At 42.9% G+C, this 13,497-nt stretch overlaps 1 protein-coding gene across 3 annotated transcripts; it reads left to right on the top strand.

Annotated features, from left to right (window-relative positions):
* Positions 1–13,056, top strand: LOC109895487 (RNA-binding protein 5). Of its 3 annotated transcripts, XM_031822627.1 has the most exons (26): positions 21–309; positions 651–707; positions 2,960–3,076; positions 3,351–3,519; positions 3,677–3,829; positions 4,022–4,091; positions 5,367–5,440; positions 6,479–6,562; positions 6,738–6,798; positions 6,979–7,050; positions 7,138–7,298; positions 7,408–7,505; positions 7,657–7,744; positions 7,851–7,919; positions 8,070–8,145; positions 8,264–8,367; positions 8,493–8,628; positions 8,722–8,813; positions 10,225–10,425; positions 10,529–10,681; positions 11,017–11,097; positions 11,312–11,506; positions 11,758–11,832; positions 11,947–12,050; positions 12,197–12,326; positions 12,563–13,056. In XM_031822627.1, exons 5-26 carry the CDS (start codon positions 3,758–3,760, stop codon positions 12,686–12,688), a joined length of 2,322 nt encoding a protein of 773 aa, XP_031678487.1. In that variant the 5' UTR covers positions 21–309; positions 651–707; positions 2,960–3,076; positions 3,351–3,519; positions 3,677–3,757; the 3' UTR covers positions 12,689–13,056. The 3 variants fall into 3 exon arrangements, with proteins under 3 accessions (XP_020344787.1, XP_031678487.1, XP_031678494.1); XM_020489198.2 differs by lacking the exon at positions 2,960–3,076 and having other exon boundaries at positions 1–309; XM_031822634.1 differs by lacking the exon at positions 5,367–5,440 and having other exon boundaries at positions 31–309.
* The last annotated feature ends 441 nt before the right edge of the window (positions 13,057–13,497 follow it).

Raw genomic sequence — 13,497 nt, 5'->3', positions numbered from 1 at the left:
CAACTCTAGCTACATCCGCGCGAGTCGAGCAGATGGTACTATGACGTCACTATGACAAATTCGATATCCTTTCTAGCCATGACCGAATGAATGTCGTAGGTTAGGATAATTCGTTTAGATGAGGAAAAGGATTTTTGACAAACTGTATCCCATCTAACCATTACCCATTCCTTTGGATTTACAACAGTAGCTAGCTGACGTTAGCTGTATGCTGGCACAAAACTAAAGAAGGAATCAGAGGGAAATACATTTTTCTTTGTAATGTTATAAAACAGGCCACAAGCCAGGCCTTGATACTTTATTTAACTGGTAAGTATTCAATTGACCATTTTTACATTACTATCAACTGCTAGCAAATCTGTTCTAGCAAGATAATCCTTGACTGTTCAATCATCTCACCTAGCTAACGTTATTTTTAATCTGTGTACTTGGCAAAGACCTAGCTAGCTAAAATAGCAGTTAGTTAGGTAAGTACTAGCCGAGACTTGTGTTGCTTGCTACATCCTTAGCTAGCTAGATAGCCAAGTTAGCCAGCTAGTAGCAAGCATTGTTTTTAAGCAATAACGTTCGAAGTAAATGACTGTTTAACTATTTGTTGGCATTTCAACAAGTTTAGTAATTGATGCAACATTCATTTTGCATCCCTACAGTTCATTTGTAAGCCTGGCTGTTGCTGTTCAGCAGTGAAACATGGGGGCTGACAAGAGGTGAGAATTTCTCCGACCTTTATGCCTGACTCAGGAGTAAAGATTGCCAGAAGATACCGACACTACATTACGTTTGTTTACACTGAGCTGCACTGGGGTCGGAACGCAGTCATAGTTACATTAAGGCACCATGCACAGTGCGAGATATGGATCTAAAACGTACATCAATGCCGGGATTGGATATGCTACTGTACTCGGTTGTACCTTTATCCACACTGCTCCATTGAGAAGATTGAAATACTGCCAGTTTTAACTGTACAATTAGGAGTACTGTGGCATGTCCCGTCCCTGCATTGAGGTACATTTTCCGACCCATATCTCACGGCGGCTTCATGGTTTCTTAATGTAATTATAGCGTATGGTTACATGCACACAATCATGTGATTATTGTGGATATTCACGTTAATACACTGAACTACAACATGTAAAGTGTTGGTTTCATGAGCTGAAATAAAAGATCCCATTTCTCCTTTGCCAAGATTATCCATCCACCGGACAGGAGTGCCATATCAAGAAGCTGATTAAACAACATGATCATTACACAAGTGTGCCTTGTGCTGGGGACAATAAAAGGCCACTCTAAAATGTGCAGTTTTGTCACACAACACTGTGCCACAACACAGTGCCACCGATATCTCAAGTTTTGAGGGAGCATGCTGACTGCAGGAATTTCCACCAAAGCTGTTGTTAGAGAATTTAATGTTAATTTCTCTACCATAAGTTGCCTCCAACGTTGTTTTGGAGAATTTGGCAGTATGTCCAACCGGCCTCACAACCGCAGACCACATGTATGGCGTAGTGTGGGCGAGCGGGTTGCTGATGTTAACGGAGTGCCCCGTGGTGGTGGGGTTATGGTATGGGCAGGCATAGGCTACGGACAGCAAACACAATTGCATTTTATCAATGGCAATTTGAATGTACAGAAATACTGTGATGAGATCCAGAGGCCCATTTTTAAAAAAAAGTTATCTTTGACCAACCGATTCATATCTCTATTCAGTCATGTAAAATTCATAGATTAGGACCTACTGAATTTATTTCAATTGACTGATTTCTTCATATGAACTGTAGCATGTTGCATTTATATTTTTGTTCAGTATATAATTTGTCATTTAAAACATTTACATGCAGTGCCAGAAGAACGATTTCCCTAATAATCCTGTTTACATGGACACATCTGAAGTCAGGCTACTGATGGGACTTTTGATAAATGCAGAAAATCCGCAAACAAAATACATTTTCTACTATGGTGACTGTTATTTTTGCAAAGACAATTTGATTCTGAGTTCGGACATATAAAGTTTGTATGTGTAAACTATATATAAGATGCATATTTAACTCTCGCATAAGAGTGAGGCTTGCGCTACCCGGTGCTGGCACGTGCTTAGATCAAATACACCGATTTAAGCTGTTTACATTTCCTAATCATTTGAAAGATTGCTCAGAAAACCAGGTGTTTTAATCGGCGTATGCTTACTTCCATTATGATCTTACGCCGATTTAAGATAAACAAAGTACGGTGTTTACGTGAATAATGCCACACTCTGTAGTGTGCATGTAAACGTGCGCTATGATTGTGTTCCGACCCCAGTGCAGCTCAGTGTAAACAAGTGTATAGGTAGGGTTGTTATCTCTGAATGCAATGCACTCTTCTGACAAACATGGTATTTTCTAGGAATGCCCCATTCATAGATGCAAAGTACCTTTAGCACCTATTGACAATACTGTCTTCTGTCCGGGGGTGATTTGTTAAAGGTGCAATATGCAGAAAGGCTCTGCCATTTCCTGGTTGCTAAAATTCGATTAGTTCGCCTAATTTCAGTTTGTGACAAAGCAAGCAATGTATAATAATTGTACAATCTAAACCGCTGTGAAATATCTTTAAAATAACCAAAAATATTATAATTTCAGCTGGTGTACAAAACCGAAAGTAAAAGATGCAGAAACTAAACATAAGAACCGGAAGCATAGAAATAGCGCTCACAGAACATATCTATCGCTTCTTAGACTTGCTTTCAATGAGAATGACATATCTATAACTCATTGTGAATTTGGTCGGGTCGCCCTAAATGTTACATATTGCAGCTTTAAGAGGCCTGACGCTAGTTCTGTACATTAAAACGCATCGCTTGCCATATGGTTTTGGAAACATAAGGAAAGGATCTTTCATATCAGCAAGAAATCAAAGGTTAAATTGCCACATACATTTTATAGGGTGAGGGTTCCCACACGGCCATATTTCCATGTTGCAGGGCTTGTAAACGGACGGAAGACAGAGGCGTACCTGTGCTAATTAGCTATCTGCGTCTACGAACACCTGTGTTGTCACTGGAAAAATAGTGTCTGCAATTGTATTAAAACAGTGAACAGTAAGTGAATATTTAGCATTTGTCAAATTATTTTGATATGAAAGTACAGGGCTTTATGTTGCTAGAACCGTACTGCAATTGAGAATCAATTCACGTTTAGTTGGAGTATTTGGCTGTTTTGGCTTCCAGAGCCAATTCACCTCTAAAACAGAACATGTAAGGTCCTTGGACTATAAGGAGTAACGTTTGGCTCCTTTAGTCCATTATTGAGCTAGGAATGCATTAGCTGAATATGTCATGTGAATAATGTTACCTTGTGTGCTTATGTTCTGAGGTTTGGCCGAAGTGAGCGTAGTGGGAGGTATGCGTCAGACCGGGGGCGCGATGATCCAGAGTGGCGTGAAAGACGGGACAGAGAGCAAGATAGGGATTATGACCAGCGCTGGAGTGACGAGAGACACACTGACCGTTTTGATGAGCGCAGAGACCGAGACGGCCCTGAGGTGAGACTCGAGGAATCAAGTTACGGTCATGGGGATCTCATTGACCTTGTATTCATCAAGAACATGTTCTGTACTGGGCTGTTTGCCATGAAGAGCTGTTGTTCTCAGATGTAATGTTGCTTGCCCTCTTCAGTTAACAAATGTTTTCTTCTTGCAGAGAAGGCGAAAGCGCCACAACAGTGACAGGTCTGAAGATGGCTATCAGTCTGATGGCGATTATCAAGAGCAGGATTATAAGATGGAGCTGGGGCAGGAGGAGAGCAAGACCATTATGCTCCGGGGCCTGTCCCTCTATGTCACAGAGGAAGCTGTAGGTCCTATTTATTCCTAACCGCACGTTGATATAACTACTGATAATATATGCTTCACAGAGCTGCCGTATAGAGGCTAGCATGCCATATGCAGTATTGATGTGTATAATAGGAAACATACATTGTGGATTGTGACCTCTCTTGAATATAGTGAACCGTGGCCCACTGAATGTTCCCCTCCTGTGTTTCAGATCCAGGCTGCTCTTGAGCAGCTGCAGGGACCCCAGCCTGTGGACATCCGGCTGATGAAGAAGAGGACAGGTGAGAGTTGTTGTCTGGAGCCTCAGGTTGATTCGGCTCCGCACACACTACCACCCCACACACGCCACCTTGCCTCCAATATCAATCATATTTGCCATAGCAAAGGAACCTTCACCACACCTACACCAGTGGGTCTTTTTCTTTTGTGGATTGTTTTTATTTGTAGATGAGATTGAGACCATAAGGGTATCCTTCGAAGCAATTAGATGTACTCAGGGTTTTTATAAAGCTGACCAGCCTCAGTTTGCTTCACATTCCAGCTCAGCCTTCGTCCGTACTACGACAGTGGATATTGCTTGTCCGTCTGACGCTAACTCTAGCAGGCTTGTAACTGTGTGTGCATGTCGCACATGGCTACAAACTTTTCATTGAGACAATGCTGAAACATCAATCCATGGGTGAGTCAGTGCCACATTCTCATTTGTGCCGAACTCAAAATGAAAGAAAAGTTATCTTGCAAATTCAGCAGGCTATGGTGTGAAATATACTTTTAGAAGTGCCATCTTTATTTTATTACTCATTATTAATGCTATCTTTGGTGTGCTTATCAATGCACAAGCACCCTTTTTCCTCACGTATATCAATATTTTTTATTTATTAAGTCATACAAATGTTTTACATTGCATGAAGTTTAAAATGCATTCTGTCATAAAAAAAAGTGTTATGTGATATTTTAACGCAAAAAATTTTTATTAATAAAATATTGACTCCGTCGTCTTCCTAATGAAGGGGATGATGAATCAATCTTTGCAAGAGGGAATCTGATTTCACTGGTCCTCAACTCTCTGCTCTGTCATTTCATTCAGGGTAAGTGGAGTTAGCCCTGAGTTAGCCTGCCCTGGAGCAGGTTAGTTCTGAAGGATTCGTTGCCATAGTAATTTACCTGGCTAAAAGGTGAGCCATTTTCGTGTGACTGGTTATCCCAAGTTGAACTCTGAGTTGACCAAAGTTACCTCGCTAACTCCTCAAATGTGCTTCGTAGGATACCCCTTTGGTAAGTGGGTGTACTTGTCTCTTTTATTTTTTTATTTTTTATTAAACACTTCACATTTTATCGTATCATCTTTGCGTGGCAATCAGTCAAGTGTGGTCCAAGCACTGTCATCTGAAGGCTTTCATGCTATGGCAAAGGTTACCCCTCCCCTACCCTCTTCAAAGTAAATCCCACTGTTTCACTTGTAATGGGTTGTGAAGCAGACTGTGACAGAGTTTGAATGTTGTGCCAAAGCACTCTGACTAACACAACTCCCGTCTATATTTGAATGCTGTCTCTAGGTATAAGCAGAGGTTTCGCCTTCGTGGAGTTTTATCACTTGCAAGATGCTACCCGATGGATGGAGACCAATCAGGTTGCTTCAACAATCGCCAAGTCTAGATTTTGTCTTGGAGATCAGAGCCCAAAATAACAAACAGATGTCTTGAGAGACTGACCTTTGAGAAATTTGCTGTATAAGTGACCATTTGCTGAGAGCTGAGGGTCCTACATAGACAAAGGACAGCACCAACGCTTTTGTTATATGAATCTGATTTCTTTCTTTAAGTTGTCTTTATAATATCATGAACTAGATGGATTATTCTAACAGAGATTCTAGTTTAAACAGGTTAGACAGAAAAAAAATAGTCTACAATAATACAATAATTCCTGTACAATAAAAATGTGCAAGATTAGCATTGGACCCTCTGAAGCTCACCATACAAAGTGTCAACTTATACATTTTTAACATTTGGAATGAAGACTGGATTTAAGCAATCAAAAGAGGAGGTAGCTCATTTTGTGTGTGCTGTTGTGTAGCTAAATAAGTGTATATTTGAAGAAAATAAGGATTTTACTTTGAGAGTTTAGGCGCTCTTTGGTTCTGGGTGTCTCACATAGCCATGTTTTGATATGGCTACCCCAAGGGCAGGGTTCCACATAGCACACTTTGCTCCAGCTCAGTCTCTTGGCCCATTACACATCCTCCACCTTTCAAACCGAAGACGAGGGAATGGGCCAAGGACGGGCTGGTAGCACTCCGGTCCGACACACTGCTAGAATCCTACCCAGCACATGCACTCCCCTTTCTCTATCTCTCTCTCTCTCTAGCTCTCTATCTCTACCTCCCCTTGTAGCTATCTCGTAGCTTTCTCTCTCTCTCTCTCCTTTCTATTCTCTCTCTTCTTTCTATTCTCTCTCTTCTCTCCTTTCTCTTCTCTCCCTCCATGTGTCTCTGTCTGATCTACTCACCCCTGTGTTCTCTGAGGGGTTGTACCTAAGCGAGTGTGAACCTAGCAACTCTTTCCCTTCCCGGCTGTGCTCGCTCATGGGGTGTGATAGTATGAGAATCTCACCTGACTGTGTGGCTAGGAGTTGAGGAAGCAAAAATAACTGGTGGCTTTTGATCTTACAGAATAAGCTGATGATCCAGGGAAAGTGTGTGGCTATGCACTACAGCAACCGGAGACACACATTTGAAAACTGGCTCTGCAATGCTGTAAGTATCCCGTCTACTCCACCTCCATGTTTCCTACTCCACAGACCAAATCCCTTCTCTGTTTTGTGTTGCCAAATGGTTTCACTCATAGTTTCCATCAATGTTCCTAGATACACTATTTTGTTGTTAAAGTTTAATTCAACTGAGTGAAAACAATGTAACCGGTTGCTTGCAGTGCGGTCTGTACAATTTCCGGAAGAGGCTGAGGTGCTTCAGATGTGGAGCAGTCAAAGTAGGTAAGTAGCCCGGTGTTCATACTTGCATCCCCAATGTGGATGGCTCAGCAAAAGAGACCAGTGATTATCAAGTATCACATTCTAGACCCTTGATGTGAAAGTCCAGTGGCCAATCCCAGGTGATATCATAGTTGCTGGGTGGGCCTTGATAGAACTACTTTGCTATTGTGTTTTAAACAGAGGGGTCAGAGTCTGCTGGCCCCAGTGACTGGAACTTAGAGCCTAAGCAAGCTGGAGACTACTGTGGTGACAGTGAGTACCATCTTCTAACCATTCTGTGTGCCTTTGTGTGTGGCTATTGATAGGAAGAGTAGGAACATTCTCTTATTTTCTTGACAGCGATCATCTTGAGAAACATCGCTCCCCTCTCCAGCGTTGAGGCCATCATGACGACCCTGGCTCCCTACGCCATCCTTTCTCCGGGCAACATCCGTCTGATCAAGGACAAACAGACAGGACAGAACAGAGGCTTCGCCTTTGTACAGCTCTCCTCTCCACTGGTATGCGTGTTGTCATCAGAATGATGCACATTGTCATTGTAATATGATTGGCTAAGTTAGGTCTCATGTTGACAGTATGTCTGCAATCCTTATTCTTATTCCTGTGTAGGAGGCTTCCCAGCTACTGACAATCCTCCAGGGCCTGCAGCCCCCTCTGAAGCTGGATGGGAAGACTATTGGGGTGGATTATGCGAAGAGTGCCAGGAAGTGAGTCATGACTCTCTCTCCCTTTACCAAACAATACACCACATACTAACTCCGTACACAGCTATAGGAAAGCACCATAGGAACAAGAAGATTAAACATGCATCCTCCCACACCAAAATCCAGATCTCCTTTCTTTGTGTTTCCCCGACAGAGACCTGCTGATGCCAGATGGAAACAGAGTCAGTGCCTTCTCCGTTGCCAGCACAGCCATTGCTGCTGCTCAGTGGTCCTCCAGCCAGGTATCACTATGACTACTCCCTCTGCACCTCATGTCACTTTATCTAAATCATGTAGTTGTGGTCCCACCACTCTGTTCTCATGCCTTGGTCTCTTTCTGTCTTTCAGCCAAAGCAGGCCCTGGGTGCTACCACAGACTATGGTTCCCTGCAGGAGGGCTGTGCACAGCACACACAGGTCAGTACTCTTTGGAGGCCAACTCAACTCATCGTTCCACACCAAGTGGGGGATGCTCTTTAAACCTGAAGCTGTGCATCAGGGACAGATAGTCAGTAAATTGAACTTTAAAGATAGTTTTAAGCAACATGTATAATATTTGTCTTTCAGTATGGGCAGGATTATCTGTCGTGGCCTCAGCAGCCTGCTGTGTTGGATCCTGCTCCTGGAGACGGAATATTAGGAGGTGAGAATCCAAATAGACCGACGTCTACTTCACAGTGCGTCTTAACACTACAACTAGTGACTCAGACTGTCTGGTTTATGTTATGACTTTAATCATGGTTCGTGTATTTTAATGGCAGCTGCACCAGGAGTGAAGGCCCTGGTCCCTACAGCAGCAGGTGTGGTTGTTTCCCAGACCACACAGATCTACCAACATCACCTCCTCAGCCAGCCTACCATACAGGTAGCGCTTAAGGGCTCACATCAACATTTATGATGCTTGTTACACACATGCTGCTCAATCGGGTGTTGTCAATACGGATGAGTGCAGCAGTTGAACATGTGGTGCTGTTGTTTTCCCACCCACAGGCGCACCAACTAGTTGGGCAGATTGATGTGCCACCACAGGCTACCAGTTCCAGAGTTGCCACCTCTTCACTGAGAACAGCAGCAGCTGCTTTGGCAGCCTCCCCTGGAGCTGCCACTTTCTCTCACAGCACATCTGGTATGAAGGGATTTCCATTCTTTATTTAGTTTGAACGTCATTGCCATACATTGAATACCTGAAGGTCATCAATCTGCTGTTTCTTTTAACCAGTTGTTCCTGACACCTCTGCTTACCAATATGATGAGTCATCTGGGTACTACTACGATCCACAGACTGGTCTGTACTACGACCCTAACAGCCAGGTATTTATAGTGCCTTCGGAAATGATTCATATCTTTTGACTTATTCCACATTTTGTGTTACAGCCTGAATTCAAAATGGATTTTTAAAAATCTACAAATGCTCAACCATCAACAAACAATACCCCATAATGTCCAAGTGAAAACAACATGTTTTTAGAAAGGTTTTCAAATGTATTGAAAATTAAATACAGAAAGTATTCACACCCCTGAGGCAATTTCATGTTAGAATCACCTTTGGCAGCGATTACAGCTGAGTCTTTCTGGGTAAGTCTCAAAGAGCTTTGCGCACCTGGATTTGCACATGATTATTTTTACAATTCTTCAAGCTTTGTCAAGTTGGTTGTTGATCATTGCTAGACAGCCATTTCAAGTCTTGCTAAAGATTTTCAAGACGATTTTAAGTCAAACTGTAACTAGGCCACTCAGGAACATTCAATGTTGTCTTGGTAAGCAACTCCAGTGTAGATTTGGCCTTGTGTTTTAGTTTATTGTCCTGCTGAAAGGTGAATTCATCTCCCTGTGTCTGTGTCTGTTGGAAAGCAGACTGAACCAGGTTTTCCTCTAGGATGTTGCTTGTGCTTAGCTGTGTTGCGTTTCTTTTTATCCCCCCCCAAAACTCCCTAGTCTTTGCAGATGACAAGCATACCCATAATATGATGCATTCACCACCATGCTTGAAAATATGACTGGTTGTACTCAGTATTGTATTTTTTGCAGTTTGACTTAAGTGCCTTATCACAGCCATTTAACTCTTAACTTTTTTAAAGTCACCATTGGCCTCATGGTGAAATCCCTGGGATGGTTTCTTTACTCTCAGGCAACTGACTTAAGAAGGACTTCTGTATCTTTTGTAGTGATGGGTGTATTTATAGTGTAATAAAAAAATATAATTATAGTGTAATTAATCATTTCACCATGCTCGAAAGGACATTCAATGTCTGCTTTTTTAAATGTTTAGCCATCTACCAATAGGTGCCCTTTGCGAGGCATTGGAAAACCTTCCTGGTCTTTGTGGTTGAATCTGTGTTTGAAATTCACTACTCAACTGAGGGACTTTACAGATAATTGTATGTGTCGGGTACATAGATGAGGTAGTCGTTCAAAAATCATGTAAAACGCTATTATTGCACACAGAGTGAGTCCATGCTACTTACTATGTGACTTATTAAGTACATTTTTACTCCTGAACTTATTTAGGCTTGCCATAGTAAAGGGGTTGAATACTTATTGACTGAAGACATATCAGCTTTTCATTTCTTTTGAATTTGTAAACATTTCTGAAAACTTAATTCCACTTTGAATACTTTCTGAAGACAGTGTAACTACTCTCTCACCCCTATAGACTTCCTCCTTATCAGGGAAATGATCATGATTGATGTGTCATTATTATGTATTTTAAATCTCTGTGTAGTACTACTTCAACTCCCAGACCCAGCAGTACCTGTACTGGGACAGTGAGACACAGACCTACATCCCTGCACCAGCAGCAGCAGAAACAACAGCAACAGCAGCAGACTCCAGCTCCGAACAGGCTTCCGCGTCCTCAACAGCCTCATCCAGCACAGAGTCCAAGGAGAAGAAGGACAAGCCCAAAAGCAAGTCTGCCCAGCAGGTAACAGGCAGACAAGCACCTCTTGCAAGCATGGGAAGTCTCATACTGAAGCACTAATACATGTAGTGAGATATGTTAGTAACTCTGTTGTCTCCCATTTCAGATAGCCAAAGACATGGAGCGATGGGCCAAGAGCCTAAACAAGCAGAAGGAGAGCATCAAGAGCAGCTTGCAGGGCCTGGGGCAGGGCAGGGATGAGGACCGGAGAGAGGCTGCCGCTGCCGATGCAGGCTTCTCTACCCTTTTTGAGAAAAAGGTACTCATGATTATAACCCTCTGAGTCAATATACTGTAGCTGGCTCTTAAATCATGTCACAGCTGTGGTACTGGGATACTTATCTCAATTAAAGGATTATGAACTGTTTGGTGTCATGTCAATGGGTGGCAGGTAGCCTAGCGGTTAGAGTGTAGGGCCAGTAACCCGAAAGGTCGCTGGTTCGAATCCCTGAGCCGACAAGGTGAAAAATCTATCAGTGCCTTTGAGCAAGGAACTTAACCCTAATTACTCCTGTAAATCACTCGGAATAAGAGTGTCTGCTAAATGACTAAAATGTAAATGCAAGTGTCTGATTTTGTATTTTGCTCCTCCAGCATGGTGCAGGGTTTGAGACCCAGCCGTTGGTGATGAATGAGCTGCTGAAGAATGGAGAACCGGAAACCCCAGTAGCCAAGGTAAGGATGTAGCTGAGATGGCACTGTGAAACACTACTGTTAGACTACAGAGAAAGACAATAGCAGCTTGGATTATTAGTGGTTTTGGGCCATCTGGTGGTGAGATGTGGAATCACTTTGTATCTATCCCTATTGGAAAGCCCAGTCCTCACTTCTCCAGTGGCTTGTGGGGCATGGTTCTCACTTCATAGTTAAAGGTTTGTGTGTGTTGCAGAGTGGCCTGGTGGCAGCCTACATTGGTGGGGACAGTGACTCAGAGGAGGCAGCCAACCCAGAGAGTGGAGGTGTGGGTGATGAGGGGTCAGATAAGCTGACAGACTGGAAGAAGATGGCCTGCTTGCTCTGTCTCAGGCAGTTCCCCGGTAAAGACGCCTTGCTGCGTCACCAGCAGCTCTCAGACCTGCACAAGGTAGGATGGCAAGCAGCAGAATGGCACTTTAATCTCTGAGTCTGGGTGGAGGGAAATATTTTGGGATATTTTTGGCCCTGCCATCTGCTGAGGGTGTGCAGTTGCCTTTTAGCATAAGCACGGTGAGAACTCACATTCTTTTGAACTGTCATACCAAGACTAGTCGTGGCATTTAAATGTGTGAATTGCATAGTTCCCGGGGAGTATTAACCCATTTTTTCCCCTTTTTTGTTGTTGCTTTATTGTCTTAGCAAAACTTGGAAATTCACAGAAGATCCAAACTATCTGAGGCCCAGCTGGAAGAGTTGGAGAGAAAAGAGATGGAGGTAGGCTTTACTCTTTGAAGATTTTTGACATTCACAGGAACATTTTTAGAAAGCCGAGATCTTCAATCACACCAATGATTATAATTTGTTTTATGTTGACATGATTCTGTGTAGCTGAAGTACAGAGACAGAGCTGCTGAAAGAAGGGATAAGTATGGTGTTCCCGAACCACCAGCACCCAAGAAGAAGAAATTCTATCAGCCTCCTGCCCCCACAGTGTAAGAGCTTCAACCAATCCTATCTCAAAAGCAGGGGTCTTGCGTTACGAGAATTTTAATGTCCAACTACATCCTTGATCAATTAAAGTAACCTTTTATTAATACTGTTTGATTAATTCACCTCTCATCAACCACCTGACACACAGGAACTACGAGCAGCCCACCAAAGACGGTCTGACCAGTGACAACATTGGGAACAAGATGCTGCAGGCCATGGGCTGGCAGGAGGGCAAGGGCCTGGGCCGCAACCAGCAGGGCATCACTGCACCCATCTCTGTGAGTTATGCAGCCAAAATTAGAAATTAGAGGCTTTTTTCATCTGCAGTGAGTTAGTGCAGAGTGCTTAAATGGCCTGTAGTTTCTTGCCACTGGGCTATTTTCTGACAGGTCAGGTTGGTGCATGCCAGTGTGTTGAGTTTGTATATGTTTGGCCAATTAGCAGGTGTACCTAAGGGGGTACCTGAGCCCAATCTGTCTGTTTTGATAAGGGTCTTCTTGCCCTCTCCCCACAGGCCTCATTACGAACCAAGGGCACAGGACTGGGCATCAAGGGAAGCAACTACGAACTCTCCGCATCAGACACCTACAAGGACGCCGTGCGCAAAGCCATGTTTGCACGCTTCACTGAGATTGAGTGAACAAATACTACAGCCATCCACTCCATCCTCAATCCCTGTTACCTGCCTATTATCCTCACCACTGTGAAAATGACAAGAACAAGAGGAACAATGTGTTATTTATGACCTCTGTGGCCTTGTACAACAGCTATAAATAATGAAGATATTGGGCATTTCACAGGCCAAGCTAGTTCTTCTATTTAATGTATTTTTTTTATTTAGTAAAAAAAAAAAGCTTTCTTTATTGCCTTTTTCTTCCATATAAAATGCTGTCAATAGCATTCTGTACAGTTTGTAATTTTGTATGGAATACAAATGTGGCTGTGCTAAGCTCCTCTGTGGTTGTTTGTCTGAGAGAGAGATCAGAATTAAACTTGACTTTTGTGTTTTATGTGCCTCCATCTGCTTTTTCAAATTTTAGAATACTTTTTTAATTACATGTACAAGGATTCACAGAATCAGATCATGTGCTTCAAGTTACAGTATTGTTGCCATAGTCTCAATCCTTTGCATATGTGCTGAAGTTTTCAATTGTTCACTCAGTGTAGCCACAGAGGCACTTTGATTTGATAAGGAAGTTTTAGTTTTTAGGAGCATTGTGATGAGGGCTGCCCCTCCCCACAGCCTGTCTGACTCACTGGACATTGCTGAACTGCTCCTCCTGGGACAGTTCGCTGGATCCTTGAACCCCAATGTTACCCTTCAATACTACTTCTCGCCTGGCTTGAGTGTATCCACCAGAACAGGTATGATTCCAGCATCAACTCTATTGGGTTTTGACAAATTGTGCTTTATGGTAATGTTTTGACTAAAGGTAAACTCTTGCAAGG

This window comes from Oncorhynchus kisutch, linkage group LG1, assembly GCF_002021735.2.
Source record: "Oncorhynchus kisutch isolate 150728-3 linkage group LG1, Okis_V2, whole genome shotgun sequence".
NCBI lineage: Eukaryota > Metazoa > Chordata > Actinopteri > Salmoniformes > Salmonidae > Oncorhynchus > Oncorhynchus kisutch.
Note: the sequence above shows the minus strand (reverse complement) of the source record. Positions and strands in the feature narration are given on the sequence as shown.

Bases quoted from the DNA above. Each gene is read 5' to 3' on its own strand.
- LOC109895487 (XM_020489198.2), top strand. The intron at 7,920-8,069 runs GTCAGTACTCTT...TTTGTCTTTCAG, and splicing joins GCTGTGCACAGCACACACAG to TATGGGCAGGATTATCTGTC. The intron at 8,146-8,263 runs GTGAGAATCCAA...TTTTAATGGCAG, and splicing joins TGGAGACGGAATATTAGGAG to CTGCACCAGGAGTGAAGGCC.